The sequence below is a fragment of the Betta splendens genome, chromosome 14 (assembly GCF_900634795.4).
Source record: "Betta splendens chromosome 14, fBetSpl5.4, whole genome shotgun sequence".
NCBI lineage: Eukaryota > Metazoa > Chordata > Actinopteri > Anabantiformes > Osphronemidae > Betta > Betta splendens.
The window spans coordinates 10,613,969-10,628,036 of NC_040894.2; the positions used below are offsets into that span (position 1 = coordinate 10,613,969).

Here is a 14,068-nt window from a genome sequence, read left to right on the forward strand (position 1 = left end):
TTTATATTTGAGTGGGTCATTTTTTTATGAATGAAAAATAACCATAACCCTGTCAACCAAGCCTGCTGCTGCATTTCCGTGTTTCCACGTTCCTGTCGTGACCTATGAGCTGCAAGCATTCCTCTGTGTAGATTAGGCCTCAGTCATCATCACAGCCGGCTCCACCAAACTGGTTTTACTGCAGTAAGTTCAAGTCATTCTTTTTAAGCCATGTAAAGAGAAGTGACATTTTTTGGATTTTATCATTTTTTAATTTGAAATATTTTTATTTGTTTAAGTAAATTTTTAAAAATAAATTTAGTTTACTTTTACTCGTGAATTATTAAATACATACTGTAGCTGAACAAGTCTTTAATCACTGTCTGATCTCTATATATCCTGCCGGAGTTTAACAGCGTCAGTATCTTATATTTAGGTCAGTAGGGAGCCAGAGAAGAAGAATCTGTGAACCAGACATGGAGTGCATTGCTTAGTAGCGCCCTCTTGTGGCGCTAAAGTGTAACTACTCCCACAAACGCTCGGCTCTGTTGCTACTTGGTGTGTGAGCAGCGTCGCATCACAGACTAATCTAATATCAACGCGCTAATGAGAGTGCAGGCTTTTTATTGTTGTGGGGGGTCTGTGAGGGCAATGGAATAGTTAACGAGCTTTCATTTCATTCGACGTGCGTTTGCAGTAGAAAATTGCTGCCCGCAGCCCTGATCCGCGGACGTTTGACTCGGCTGCCTCCAACCCGACGTTTGAGGCCGCCTCCCTGACTCCTCGTCACCCAGAGCGGTGATTGGCAGGGAGAGGTGCTAATTGACGTGGTCCTGCATGTTCTATTTATAACCCCTCTGTATTTCTGCAGCTGTCCCTCTCCTATCTCCCTGCCCAGCTGCTGCTCTCACATTACCCCCCCCCCCCCCCCCCCCCCCCCCCCGGCTCCTCGGACCACAGCCGCGCTGACCCCACCCTCGAGGCCGTCCTCCCACTCGCTCGGAGCTAGTGAGTGTGCGCTCTCAGACCCGGGTCTCAGCCCCACGTTGGCCCCGACTGGACCGCGCTAGAGACCGAGCGAAGATTGGAAGGTTAACCAGGCTTAGAGAGAAGGTAATGGGCTCGGGCCCCCGGTGGACCGCATGCGTGGTGAACGGGGGGGGGATCTGCTCGCCGGGTCTAGCAGTTCTATTTGGGCTCTAATGGCGTCTGCGAATGGCATCCATTGGCTGCTGAACCTATTTTTAGGAGCTCCCTGATGAAACCAGGCCTGGAGATAGTGAAACATGCTGCGGCACAGCTCGCTTTTGTTTCCTCAACAAGTAGAAGTTTCCAAACTGTTAATAGGAACCTAACTATTGATACGGTCCAGTTTTAGCTTGTGTGTTGGCCTGGCCTTTAAGCGTTAGACCCGCACTCGTTTGATTGCCTTGTCACTGTGTCGCTGGCTGTAATGCTTCTCTAGAGTTGGCAGTTATTTTCTGCCGTGTGTAATAATCTCGTGCTTTCTGATTGATTTTGTGCCATTGCTACTGGTGAAACAAATGACTAACGCTGTGTGAACTCATTCAAGCCCGTGGAGCGAGTTGAAGGGCGGTCCTTCAAACGTCGCCACATGTAATATGCACTGTAGTCACGTTACATGTAGACCTCAGTGATCTCACCCTTTTAATTCCCATTGTGCGGCACACAGCGCAGCACATCCTCATGTGTTCCTGGTCTCATCGATCCATATATTTATTTCCCATTCCACCCAGCTTCTTCCATGACTTCTGGCCTCTCACCATGGCGTACAGGTCACGCTTTTCATTCTGGGAGCAAAAGGGAAGTCATGAGTTTCTGTTTTGTTTTTTGATTTCACCCCTCACAGTTCATATTTGCATCTTGTTGCTTGTTGATCACGATTCTTTACATGTTGATGGAGGGGATCTTTGGTCTGAATGTGTGGTTTGATCTTCATTGTTGCTTTCTCTTGTGTAGGTTAAAGTTGAGAACAAGTCAGATGTAAGTGTTCATTTGAACTGCATGTGTTGGGAACTAATGACACAGGACAGATTTCATATCTAGTACTTTTACTATTCCATAGTATTTGGTGTGTTGGAACAAATGACACCACTAATCATTATTGTAAAATAAGTACAGTTTGAAGTCTTTTAACAAAAGCATGGTTACTTTTTAAGGACATTTTCTTTTGTAGATACAGTACTCTCGCTTGGCCAGTTTACATGAGTAAAAGACTAATAAAAGACAGTTTTTCAGTATTAAACCTTTAAGTATCTACATCATTATTAAACCTCTAAATCTACTAATGAATCTGGTTAAACAGTGTTAAAATGGAATGAGAATATTGCCTGGGATGAGCTGCCACGTATGACTGACTGCTATGGCTGCATACACAAGCCTGAGTGAGGCTTTAAGAAAGCCAAATGGAAACGGCAAGCTGATATAAATCCGTGTCTGAATAATCCCACGCACGGAGTTTTTGAGCTCAGAAGCTGCTGTTGAAATCTTTGACAGTTTATCTGCCTCAGCTGTGGGAATAATCTGCCCTATTTTCTGCCCCGTCTGTATCCAGTCTGATGTGGATAGTAGTCAGCCTAAGGCGGTCGCTAAACCTGGGCTAGACACAGGAAGTCAGCAGTTGGCTCCCGCACCGGCTCCGGAGCCCAAGAGCACCGCTGCCATGGGCGGCCCGGACGCCCCGGGGGAGGAGCCCAGCACCGGCGCCAAGAAGGTGGTGCGGGTGGTGAGGAGGGTGGTCCGCCGCGTGGTTCCCGCCGGGACCGAAGAGCAGAACCAGCACGCGGGTTCCGAGGCGGCGAAGGGCCCCGCCGTGCCCGACTCTGTGCTCAGAACCGCCGCGGTTGCCAAGGAGGACAAGGACGACATCTCCATGGGCCTCGCCAGTTTAATGGGCCGGAGCCGGACCAAGGAGCACCGGCCGCGCACTCGCACCCAGGACCGCAAGGAAGACGGTGAGGAGGCGAGGGCGGAGGAAGTGGAGGAGAAGCCGGAGGTGAAAAAGGCGGAGGAGGCGTCCACCACCACCGCCACCACCACCACCACCACGGCACCAGGCCCCGCGGCCCTGAAGCCCAACCCCCTCACCCCTCCCGCCGGGTTCATCCCCGCACCCAGGTCTGACCCTTTGGCCCCTCCCGCCGGCTTCATCCCTGCCCCCAAGCAGAACCTGCTGACCCCTCCAGCTGGTTTCATCCCCGCCAGGAAATCCAGTCCCGTTCCCCCAAAGCAGAGTGTTCTGGCCAGACCTCCAGGATTCATCCCCGTCACAAAGACGGACCCCCTGGCTCCGCCTGCGGGTTTCATCCCGAAGCCTCGTCTCGTGGCCGTGAAGAAACAAGAGGTAGCGCATGTTTGCCCCTCCACCTCCGGATGGCTGTGTAATAATAATAATAATAATAATAATAATAATAATAAGTCATGATTTTTACCCCTAACTAGCAATTAAGCTGCGTCTCATGAGCTACTAACCAAGTGATGGCGCCCTTTACGTTCTCAACCCGTCCTCCGTTTGTCCCTCGAGCCCCTACAGCCGCCGCCCGAGTGGGCTCCGAGGAGCAGCAGCTCATGATCACACTTCATTAGTGGCTATAACCGCGTGCTCATGGGCAGTGTGGCCGTCTAGACGTGTCCGTGCGCTCTGAGCTGGGACTCATTACTGCCAGTTTCTGCAGGGAGAACATTGAAGTCGTTCCCCCGCCTGCCGCCGACCACCACAGCTGGGGCTTCAAGCTTTAAAGACGAGTCAGGAGAGAATGTCACCGTATATTTGTCATTATATATGTTTTATTATTTCCCACATAATCAGGATGTCAGGCCTTTACATATCATTTGCAGCTTGTGTTTGATATTTAACATAAATATTACTCTTGGTTGCCGTTGGTTACACATAGTTCTCGTCTTAGTTTGTACCTACGTTGGGTTTTGGTCCCATTATTTAGTTTCCTTGGCATTCTGTCTGTCAGCAGGCCATCTGAAATTTCTATCAGCAGATGTCCGTGAAATCTGGCGAACAGTTGGGTATTTGGCGATGGAGCGAGGGATTTGATATTGGAGATAGGCACCTGTTATTTTTGCTGAGGCAAATTGTGTTTTTTAGCTGATGTCGGGCGAGATGAAGTTTTTTTTTTTCCCCCCCAACATTAAGGACGGCAACAGCGTGTGAGAGAAACTTTTAATGAAATCTCCTTCCGCGCGAGGGCGAGTCTTCTGCAGACTGGACTCTTCAGCTCTCGCTGGAGCTACTGTACGTATCAACAGACTGCAGCAGCGCCGCACGTTTCCGCTGTTGGCAGTGGCAACGGCAGACAATTACAGCCTCGCAATTATCCCGGAAAAACAAAACCGGGACGCGTGTAGTCATTTGTTTCCACCTTTTTGGCTTTTGCATGTTCCACTACAGTGAACATGAAACATTCAAATGATGTTGGTCCCTATAAAAATGCATTTAGCCGTAGAAGTGATTAAAACATATTTTGGTACCAGCTTTAAATTGATACACGATTGAGTGGAAAACTAGAATTACTGAGTCTCAGAACCTTTTGATGGTTTAATTTCAGGTGAGTTATTTCAACTGAAGCAGCATTGAGTCATTTTTTTTCTTGTTGTTTCCCGAACCACTGACACATACAAGCTTCAGCCATTACTCTTTAGCTGCGGTGCTTAACGATCCAATTTCCTTTAATAGTCACTTCCCCTTTCTCATTTCCTGATTGAATTAACTGGAAAATTAAATTAGTTCAAACAAACATTCCTTAAAATTGGCTGTAACCGCATGCAAGTTAAATTTAATCCAAAGAAAATACTCCTGAGCAGTCGAACCATCAGCCTAATTCCATTTCTGTGTGTTTGTGGATGTCCCTGTGCACCGTGTGAAGGTAAAGGAGGCGTCTTGTCCCCCTGTGGCCTCCAATGGTAAACCCTCCCCAGGTTCACTGTCCCAGGCTGCAGCCAAAGAACAGGTGTGTGTGTGTGTGTGTGTGTGTGTGTGTGTGTGTGTGTGTGTGTGTGTGTGTGTGTGTGTGTGTGTGTGTGTGTGTGTGTGTGTGTGTGTGTGTGTGTGTGTGTGTGTGTGTGTGTGTGTGTGTGTGTGTGTGTGTGTGTGTGTGTGTGTGTGATTTTATGAGAACTCTCAGGTGATTTGCTTTTATTTCCTCCCATTCTGCCCATTCTCCATCGCTGGTGCTGCCCTCCACCTCCAGGCCCCGGGTCTGGCCCCCACTGAGGAGGATTACAAGCGTGTGAGGAAGATCTTCACTATCAGTAGCAATGACGTAACGTCCCCCTCCTCTCGCTCTGTTTGGTTTGCGCCTGCTGTGCTTTAGCAGCCCGGGGACCAGTTGACCTGAGTCCGCCGCCTGCTTCCTCAGACTGAGTACACATTTACACAGGTCCAGGTCTTCAGTAAGAAGGGGGGCGTCTGGGTTCGTTCCACCGGGTGTGAGAATGTGAAGAGATATTTAGGAGAATAATTTCTTTAGACCTCCCTGGACATTTAAGCTGGGCCTGTGTAAACATGACATGTGTGTGTGACCTGAATGTTTAATATACAGTGAGCATTTCTGTGACTACTGTAGTTCAGTTCAAATCATCTCCATTTGTTTCTTTGCTGATTGTGTGTATTATGTGACCAGGATGAGAGGACTGCCTGCTCCACGCTTAGATTTGCTACGTCGCCGTGTGTGATTGCAGTGATGCATTATAAAGCACTGGCTGCTGCCTGAGTGTAGCACAGTGAAAGGGCCTCATTCCTTCTCCTGGCTCTGATCCACCGTTGTCTCGACTTCTCTCCCATCTCTTTGCTTTGGCTTCTCTCTGGGTTATTGGATCCTGACTGCCTCCTATTTCCTTCGCTCTTTGCATGGCCAGTGCGCCGGAGGCCACAAATCCTCTCTCGGGGCACTCGACCGCGCTGCCCTGCTGGACTCTGAGCCGTTCCCTTCCTCTGACCCCCGTCCGTCCTGCTTTGTCTTCCCGTTTGTCTCTGACTCGGCATGCGGTTCCTGCGTGGAGCATTTGGAATGCAGGAACGTGAGGCGGAGCGGCGGTTGGCGGAGCCGGGTCATAGGTCGCTGACCTCCGGAGGAACTGACAAAAGCTTGGTTCTGTTCGCGCTGCGTTCGCTTTACAAAAACACACTGAGGCTGTGTGATGGTTTGGGCTTTGTCCACCCCCACATCCAAACTCTTGTTGTGCGTTATGCCTTTGTGTCTATGCAGTTGTGTAACATCTACATTGACCATTACCTTGCTCTGTAACTGCTGGCAGGCTTTTATACCACACTGTGTGCAACTGATCTTATTAACTGTGACTAGCGATATGGCAGAACATGAGCTGTGGCCGTGGAGCAATACACTGTACCTTTAATGCACCTCGTAATCCTGCTCATTAACGCCCTTATGATGTAATTCCTCTTTGGTGAATTAGTTGAAAGACTCGTTCTGCCGCCGTCGAATTGAATTCCAATTGCATCGTCCTCTCTCGCTCGCTGCACCGGTTTGAGTTCTGCTGTGTCATGGTGATGTGTGACCTACTGTATTCTCACAGTTTTGGTTCTGACTGGTTGTGAGCTGCGCTCCCTCATCCGCCTTGTGCTTCTCTCCTCCTCCGTGCAGTCCCCGCTCGCCGAGGACCCGGTGGCCCTTCTCCAGGCAGCGCACTCCGCTGCAGCTAAGGTCTGACACGGCTTCAAGTTGGTGTAGTTGTGTCTGCATCCCCCATTGTTTTAGAGCTGTGTGTGTGTGTGTGTGTGTGAGAGACAAACTAGTAAATTTGTGTAAGGAAAGTGTTTCAGTGGTGAAGCAGTATGATGACATAGAAACCATCTTCCTCCTGCAGTGGGTGAATTAGGTAAGAGAATAACCTTCCTCCGACTCGGCACTCGACTCTGAAATATCTCAGCGAGAGGGAGTTTCTGTTGCCTTCCGTGTGTGTGTGTGTGTGTGTGTGCGAGGCACTGAATTATTTTTGCCACTTCTCCGTGTAATCTTCCTCCAAACATATGTATTTTTGTGTGTGCCATGCACTTGGTTGTGATGAAACATCCGCTCCCCATCCGTCGTCTGTGATGTCTCCTTTGTGCGAACATAAAACGCGCCGCGGCCCAACTAAGTTCACCTGTTCTCTCGGAGGTGCATTAACATCAGAAGCACGGGCGCTCCAGCTCTTCACCACACTGGGCTGATGTGTAATAGACATAAAAGCCGGCGGTGGAACATGGAAATGAACCAGCTCGCACAGAGTCACGCACCTTTTTCGTACTGGGAGAAGCCCCAGACTTGTGTGTCTCATGTAAATGTGAACTGCACGCTAAGTAGAGCTGGTGGGAAAAATGTAATTTGTTGGATGTGTTGTACTTTCTTTTTCTCTCTGACCTCTTCCTATCTGTCCGAACAGGGGAAGACCGAGGAGCAGATAACGGCCGAGAAAGCCTGGTATAACACAGAGAAAGTATGGCTTGTCCACAAAGATGGATTTTCTTTGGGTTGGTAAAATTGCATCTTGTAACTTCTCCTTATTTGCGTCAGCCTGTTCTCCTACAGTATATGTGTTCGAAGGGCCCTAAATAGACGCATTGCATTTCCTGGTCTGTGTTTAATTAGTGTTTTAATCACTGAGAGTCCACCTCCTCCACACATTGCGCAACATGTAAGATCCGCGGGAAGCTTTTTCTTTCCAGTCCAGTTCATACGTCCTGATGCATTAACCCCTCGCTTTGTGGCGATGCAGCGACTCTCCTGAAGACGGAGGCGGGCAGCCTGCCGGAGGGGAAGGTGAAAATCCGCCTGGAGAGCGACGGCTCCTTGCTGGATGTGGATGAAGACGACGTTGAGAAGGTCTTCAATCGCCAAATCGCACGTTAAGCTCGCGTTGACGGACGACTGGGCAGGCGTGTGACTCTCCGTGTCCTTAAACTCCAGGCAAACCCTCCGGAGTTCGACCGAGCCGAGGACCTGGCGTCCCTGCAGTATTTGAACGAGTCCAGCGTGATGCACTCCCTCCGGCAGCGCTACGGCGGCAACCTGGTGCACACGCACGCTGGGCCCAACATGGTGGTCGTTAACCCCATTAGTGCCCCCTCCATGTACTCTGAGAAGGTATGCTGCAGCCCGAGTGCATGAGCTCTCCTTATGGAGCGGCGGGGTGCTGTGAAAGTGATGGATGGACCCACGACCGCATCCCTGCGATTTTGCTCGCGTCTCTTTCACTTTGTTGCTGCCGTTCCAGGTGATGCAGATGTTTAAGGGCTGCCGACGAGAAGACACGGGCCCTCACATTTACAGCATGGCCCAGGCTGCGTACAGGAACCTGCTGACCACGCGCCAGGACCAGTCCATCGTCCTGTTGGGCAAGAGTGGCAGCGGCAAGACCACCAACTGCCAGCACATCATCCAGTACCTCATTACCATCGCCGGCAGCACCAACAAATCCTTCTCTAGTAGGTTGAATGGGACGCGGGCTCCACATGGACTCTGGCTCAAGTGCAGGAGTTTACGCTGCCTCTCTTTGTCGCCCGCAGCGGAGAAGTGGCAGGCGGTCTACAGCGTGTTGGAGGCGTTTGGGAACGCGTCGACCTGCATGAACGGGAACGCCAGCCGCTTCTCCCATATTGTGTCCTTGGACTTTGACCAGTCGGGCCTGGTGACCTCAGCCTCTATCCAGGTAGCGATAGATACACATTCATTCATTCATCAATTTCGTTGTCGTTGTTCTTAAACAGTGTCTCAATAAGCTTATTAAGGCTTTATTTACTTGCACTGACTGTATTGAACACTATTTTCTGTACAGACCATGCTGCTGGAGAAAATGAGGGTGACTAGGAGACCGGAGGGGGAGTCCACTTTTAATGTTTTCTACTACCTGATGGCTGGCGCAGATAGTGCTCTAAGGTGGGCGTTAGTACATGTACTTAGGACGCAGTGATGTATTAATGATTTCAGGCGACGCTTCTAGTTTCTGATCCTGTATTAATGATGAAGCGGCCGTTTTGCTTCCTTTCAGGACCGAGCTGCACCTCAATCACTTTGCTGAAAACAATGCATTTGGAATCATGCCTCAGACTAAGGTAACCTTTACTTGTTCAAGAGAAACAGGAATATGGTTAGAAGTGATCAAATCTGAAGCGTAGCTTGAAATAGACAAAACTTTTGTCGTGATACATTAAGGCATGTATCATTTACTATTCTGAAAGGAACCTTATGTCAATACATGCACTCTCTCTCAGACGGAAGACAAGCAGCGGGCCTCCCAGCAGCTTTCCAAGCTGCAGGCTGCCATGAAGGTTCTGGGCATCAGCGGCGACGAGCAGAGGGCCTTCTGGCTCATCCTTGGGGCCATCTACCATCTTGGGGCTGCGGGAGCCACCAAAGGTAAGCTTTCCAACATCTACATTTGTACGATGTACCATGCACGCGGCAGTAAACCACCCTTAACAGCCAAAGCTGCTTTAATAACACTTCATGTAATATCCCAAATGTCAAGCCTGCGTTATCTCGCTGAAGGTAACATCCTCTGTGTGATGCAAGTCAGCTGTAACCCAGATAAATGAATAATGCATGCGGACCAGAAAAGATGTCGGTGCACAGCGTGATCAGCTCCTCTTCTTCCCTGATCTGCAGCTCATCATCAAGCGTTTGTCCATAAGATCTGACCTTATTTATGTGGGCCGCAGCACCTGAAACCACCGGCAAGCTACGCGAGTGTTAGGAAAGATTTCTGTAGCTCAAGGACAGATGGAGGAATCAATCTTTCTCAGTCCTAACACACATTTCATCTTGTCGTATAAATGCATGTAAAGGCAGCGGCCTTCTCAAACACAAGCATTTGTTTCCGTCTTTTGAAGCTATTTAAATGACAAAACCTTTGACTGTTTCACGGTGTTTCACTTTCATCTCAAAATTGGATATCTACCGCTTAAAAACCTGAAACAAAGCGCTGCAGCACATTAGAGATATTTTATTCCTAAACTTGAGAGGCACTTAGGGTTTTCTAAGGAGGATGAAATCATCTTTTCTAATGTGTATTATCCAATCAAATGGTCCTTTAGTGCATATCTGATGCGTTATATGAATCCATTAACCTTATGTCAAACCTTAATCTAATTTGAATAACATACACAAACTACGAGAATTGTATGGGACCATTGGCAGCTCTGTTTTTAATATATTTGTTCACTCTGTCTTTGGTGTAATTGCCAGTCACTTGTGCACAATTGCTTGCCAATTTTTTTAGTTATCCCCTCCAGCTGGCTGCCAATCTTTTTGATGGCAGGATGAAACCATCCCCAAACAGTTAAAATTTTCTGCAGCGAACGCCGCCCTGCGTAGCATCTGTTGTTGGGAATACAGACGCTAAACAACTTTGTTCCGATCTGCAAATAACTAAGTGAATTATAGACTCTGGGTTTATGTTTATGTTGTGTTTTTAAGTGATGAAGAAATGATGCATTATGGGATACAATTCATAACCAGTAGTCATCTCATTTATTTAATTTTTAATTATTGAAAATAATGTCCTTGCTTCCAGTTTGACTTCGATCTCTCAGGTGCAATGTAAAAAAAAAAGTATAGGAAAGACGTTATTGAAACGCAGGTTATTGGTGTTAACACTAGAGGGCAGCAACGGTCTCTAATCCGCCACAACTAATTAAAGACGCAATAAATTAGCTTTTTTCCTGTTAAATGTGTTATCAACAGCACTGCTTAATAAGTGCTGGCAGAAAAAAGGCTTCAACATTTAAGGTTGGCTTCCTTTTATAGTGCAGATGTTGTACATATGTAGTAATATTTCCTTTTGTATTTGTTTCAGTAACAATCATTTGTTTTGGTAAACTCTGTTTCTTCTTTTTTCATGTTTTACTGCGAGCCTCATAATTATCTCTCACATGACTGTCATCAAAGGAAACATATGGATGTATATGGTTTTCTGCTGCTGTCCTGCTTATCATCGTGAAAAGTATGCAGGCCTCTGCAGTGCTGATGGAGCCGATAGAGCCCACTACTCTGTGTGAAATCCCCCAGTTTCTCTCTCAAGTCTGAGAAGATACCACTTCATGGTGGATTAAACCCACGCTTGTGTTCATATCTGCGCGTTTCTATCAGTCAGCTGCTAGATTAAAGAGAATTGTGTTTGTATGTTGATAAAATTAATTTTGTAGCTTAATGATAAGTCTTGCTTTCATTCCCAAGACACTAAAAAGGGCAATTGTCATTTCAACATTTTAAACATGAAACAGTTGCTGAAGCTCGTAAATGTTTTATTAAATGGGTGAAATGTGTTTAATTCGGGTTTATAATGAACATGTAATAATGCACACGAGCCTGACCAGAGACATAATCCTCCCCACTCTGGGCTGTGTCAAAGCTAGCGGTCTAGCCGTGTGCCTGGGGTAATTGGCAGAAGGACTAATGGAGGTTTTCATGCACGTGTCTCAGCTGGCAGGAAACAATTTGCGCGTCATGAATGGGCCCAGAAGGCGGCGTACCTGCTGGGCTGCACCCTGGAGGAGCTCTCCTCCTCCATCTTCAAGCACCAGGCCAAGGGCACCCTGCCCAGAGCCGGCACCATCCGCCCGGCTTCGGAGGAAAATGGCACAGCAGATGCAGGTACTCCACAGACCGCGCTTCCGAGCGGACTCGCTCCCTCTTCCTTTCTCGCACACACACACACACACACACGTACGCCCCTGCTCATCACCTGAGGGAAATTGCATGGTCTGGAGAAAGTAAAGCTTATCTTAGTAATGAATACCACAGCTTTACAATGGCAATTGACAGATAAGTACACACACTATGTCGGGACAAGCAATTTTGGATCCACTCTTCCTTCATTGTCCTTGAAATCATAATTGCCACACATTGATTTTTCACATGTGCAGGTGCTCTGACTTCCATCGAGCCTGCAACGCACTTCGAAGGGCACGAGGATACAGTTAGAAGTCTATCACAGTCGAAATGGGCAGAATTGACCTCTGTTTCACCTTCCCTCCATCTCCCCTCACTTACCATCGTACAGTCATAGGTGTGCGTGCGTGCGGGTGCGTGCGCGCGCATGAGAATCCCCCGCGAGCACAATAAATGGACTTTTTGTGTGATAGTGGAATGAATTAGAAGAGCTTAACAGGTGGCTGTGGCCGCCAGGCACCGGCGCGAGCGTGCACTGTTTGATCAGGCCAGTACGGAAACACCTGAGTCCTAAATAGCGCTGCGTTGCGGAAACAATGCACACTGGAGCTGCTTTGGATGCACACATAATGACCAGCCTTCCACAACTGTAAGCGCTTCTGTTGATATTATTGTGAGCTCTGACTGTCCTTGTCTGTGTTCCTACCACAGGATCCAAAGCTACAGCCACGGAGTGTTTAGAGGCCATGGCGTGTGGGCTCTACTGCGAACTCTTCACCATTCTCATATCTTTAATAAACCGGTTAGTATTTCTGCTGTGCTGTAAGCTGTCACGTTATTGCTGCTTCTTCATGAGACAGAATCGTGATCTGTAGACACACATGTTCCAGTGCTTCCTTTTCGACTGCAAGTCTTTAAATAGGGATGATGTGGGTGAGGAGCTAAGGTCAAAGCTGCAGGTTGCATGTGTTAATCGATGGAGCACCCTCTCGAGGGGACGCGGAGCTAATGCCGCCGTGTACATGCGTCTCCCTTTGCGCCGCAGGGCTTTGAAGTCCAGCCAGCACTCCCTGTGCTCCCTGCTCATTGTGGACACGCCGGGCTTTCAGAACCCCAGGCTGGCCAAGCACGAGTGCGGGGCCACGTTCGAGGACCTCTGCCACAACTACACCCAGGAGCGCCTGCAGACCCTCTTCTACCAGCGCACCTTCATCCAGGAGCTGGAGCGATACAGAGACGTGAGAACGCGCGCAGCCGTCTTCACACGGGCTCTTTGTTCCGCCCGACATCCCTTTCTCTCTGCTTTCGCCTGCCGCTCCCGCTCAGATATATCAACTCCAATAGTGTATGTGTTCACACATCAGATATGCTATCCCTCCCACCTGTCACAAGCTGTGACAAGCCAAAGTAGCTCGCGTGTTAGGCCTTCTCATTAGCGATGCCAGGCTTCACCTCTTCTGGCGAGATCAAAGTAAAGTCACTCACAACCGCCTTCGGGAGACACGCCCAGCTGCACAGCAAGTGGTGTTGCTCGCTGATGAAGGCACTATTCTTCTTCTGTCTAAAAGGACAGGACCATAAAAACCGGGCACATCCATCCCTAAGAATTTAAGATGTTTAAGTATATTAGAAATTTTTTAATATATTCATCCATTGCTGCGGCTCAAACTTTAATCTTAGGAAAAAAGATGAGTTCTTATTCAAAATCCAGCTGATAGCACACTAAAGTTGAGCCGAAATCCTGATTGTATTAGTTTTAATACTGTGAACAAGGAACCTGGGATTTCCCACCCACATTCCCACCCACATCCTCTCCCTGGGAGAACGGGGAATTGGAGCGAAATGAAGTATTGCATAAATCTGCGTAGTGTAATTCTCCCCCCCGCCGGCGCACCTTGAAAATATAAGAAGGCGTGAAACTGTCATTGAAAAGTGGGTCAAACTCATTTAAAGCGGCACACGGCGTCAACAATAGCAGCGACAGGCAGGTTAAACTGTGATGCACGCGCACAAAGGGAAGTGATTTATATTTCCAGGCTAAACGCCGCCGAGCGCTGCAGCTGTGCGGATGGCTTTTTGTATTTCTTCCGCGCGCTGACTCCGAAAACAAAAATAATTTAAGCGCGCACACTCAACTTGAACGCAGGGATCTCTCATAGGCGCTATTAGCACGGTGCAGCGTTTCCGGTGCAGCCGGCACTTTGTCACCGCAGCGCCTGTGTTGCTCTGCTGAAAGTAATGTTGCATATTTATTTTCACTTTATCCCAGAAATGTTATCATCTGCAACAGTAATGAAATCTTTTAGAATTTCCATTTAGTGCTGGGTAAAACAGTGACGTGAATGCCAACGAATGGTGTTGTAATACATTTGTTTGGCTTCCACAGTGCGTATGCACATAATTCATTTGATTCATCTATAATAATACCAGCCCAAGGTGACTTCAAG

The 14,068-nt window shown here is 48.2% G+C and overlaps 1 protein-coding gene across 11 annotated transcripts in view; it reads left to right on the forward strand.

The window, feature by feature from the left end:
• LOC114868980 (unconventional myosin-XVIIIa-like) overlaps positions 1–14,068 on the forward strand; it is a 51,085-nt gene that overhangs the window by 5,249 nt on the left and 31,768 nt on the right. For 4 of the 11 annotated variants that reach the window (XM_055502176.1, XM_055502177.1, XM_055502172.1 and 1 more), the window contains exons 3-16: positions 4,878–4,961; positions 5,202–5,273; positions 6,615–6,674; positions 7,396–7,483; positions 7,729–7,835; positions 7,920–8,096; positions 8,227–8,437; positions 8,519–8,661; positions 8,788–8,888; positions 9,001–9,064; positions 9,224–9,368; positions 11,433–11,603; positions 12,333–12,423; positions 12,667–12,859. In XM_055502176.1, the coding sequence (XP_055358151.1) occupies positions 4,878–4,961; positions 5,202–5,273; positions 6,615–6,674; positions 7,396–7,483; positions 7,729–7,835; positions 7,920–8,096; positions 8,227–8,437; positions 8,519–8,661; positions 8,788–8,888; positions 9,001–9,064; positions 9,224–9,368; positions 11,433–11,603; positions 12,333–12,423; positions 12,667–12,859 (1,707 nt within the window). Of the gene's footprint in view, positions 1–940; positions 1,093–1,736; positions 1,802–1,957; positions 1,984–2,554; positions 3,344–4,877; positions 4,962–5,201; positions 5,274–6,614; positions 6,675–7,395; positions 7,484–7,728; positions 7,836–7,919; positions 8,097–8,226; positions 8,438–8,518; positions 8,662–8,787; positions 8,889–9,000; positions 9,065–9,223; positions 9,369–11,432; positions 11,604–12,332; positions 12,424–12,666; positions 12,860–14,068 lie in introns of those variants that run through there. The other 7 variants (XM_029172715.3, XM_029172723.3, XM_055502175.1 and 4 more) reach the window with 6 other exon arrangements.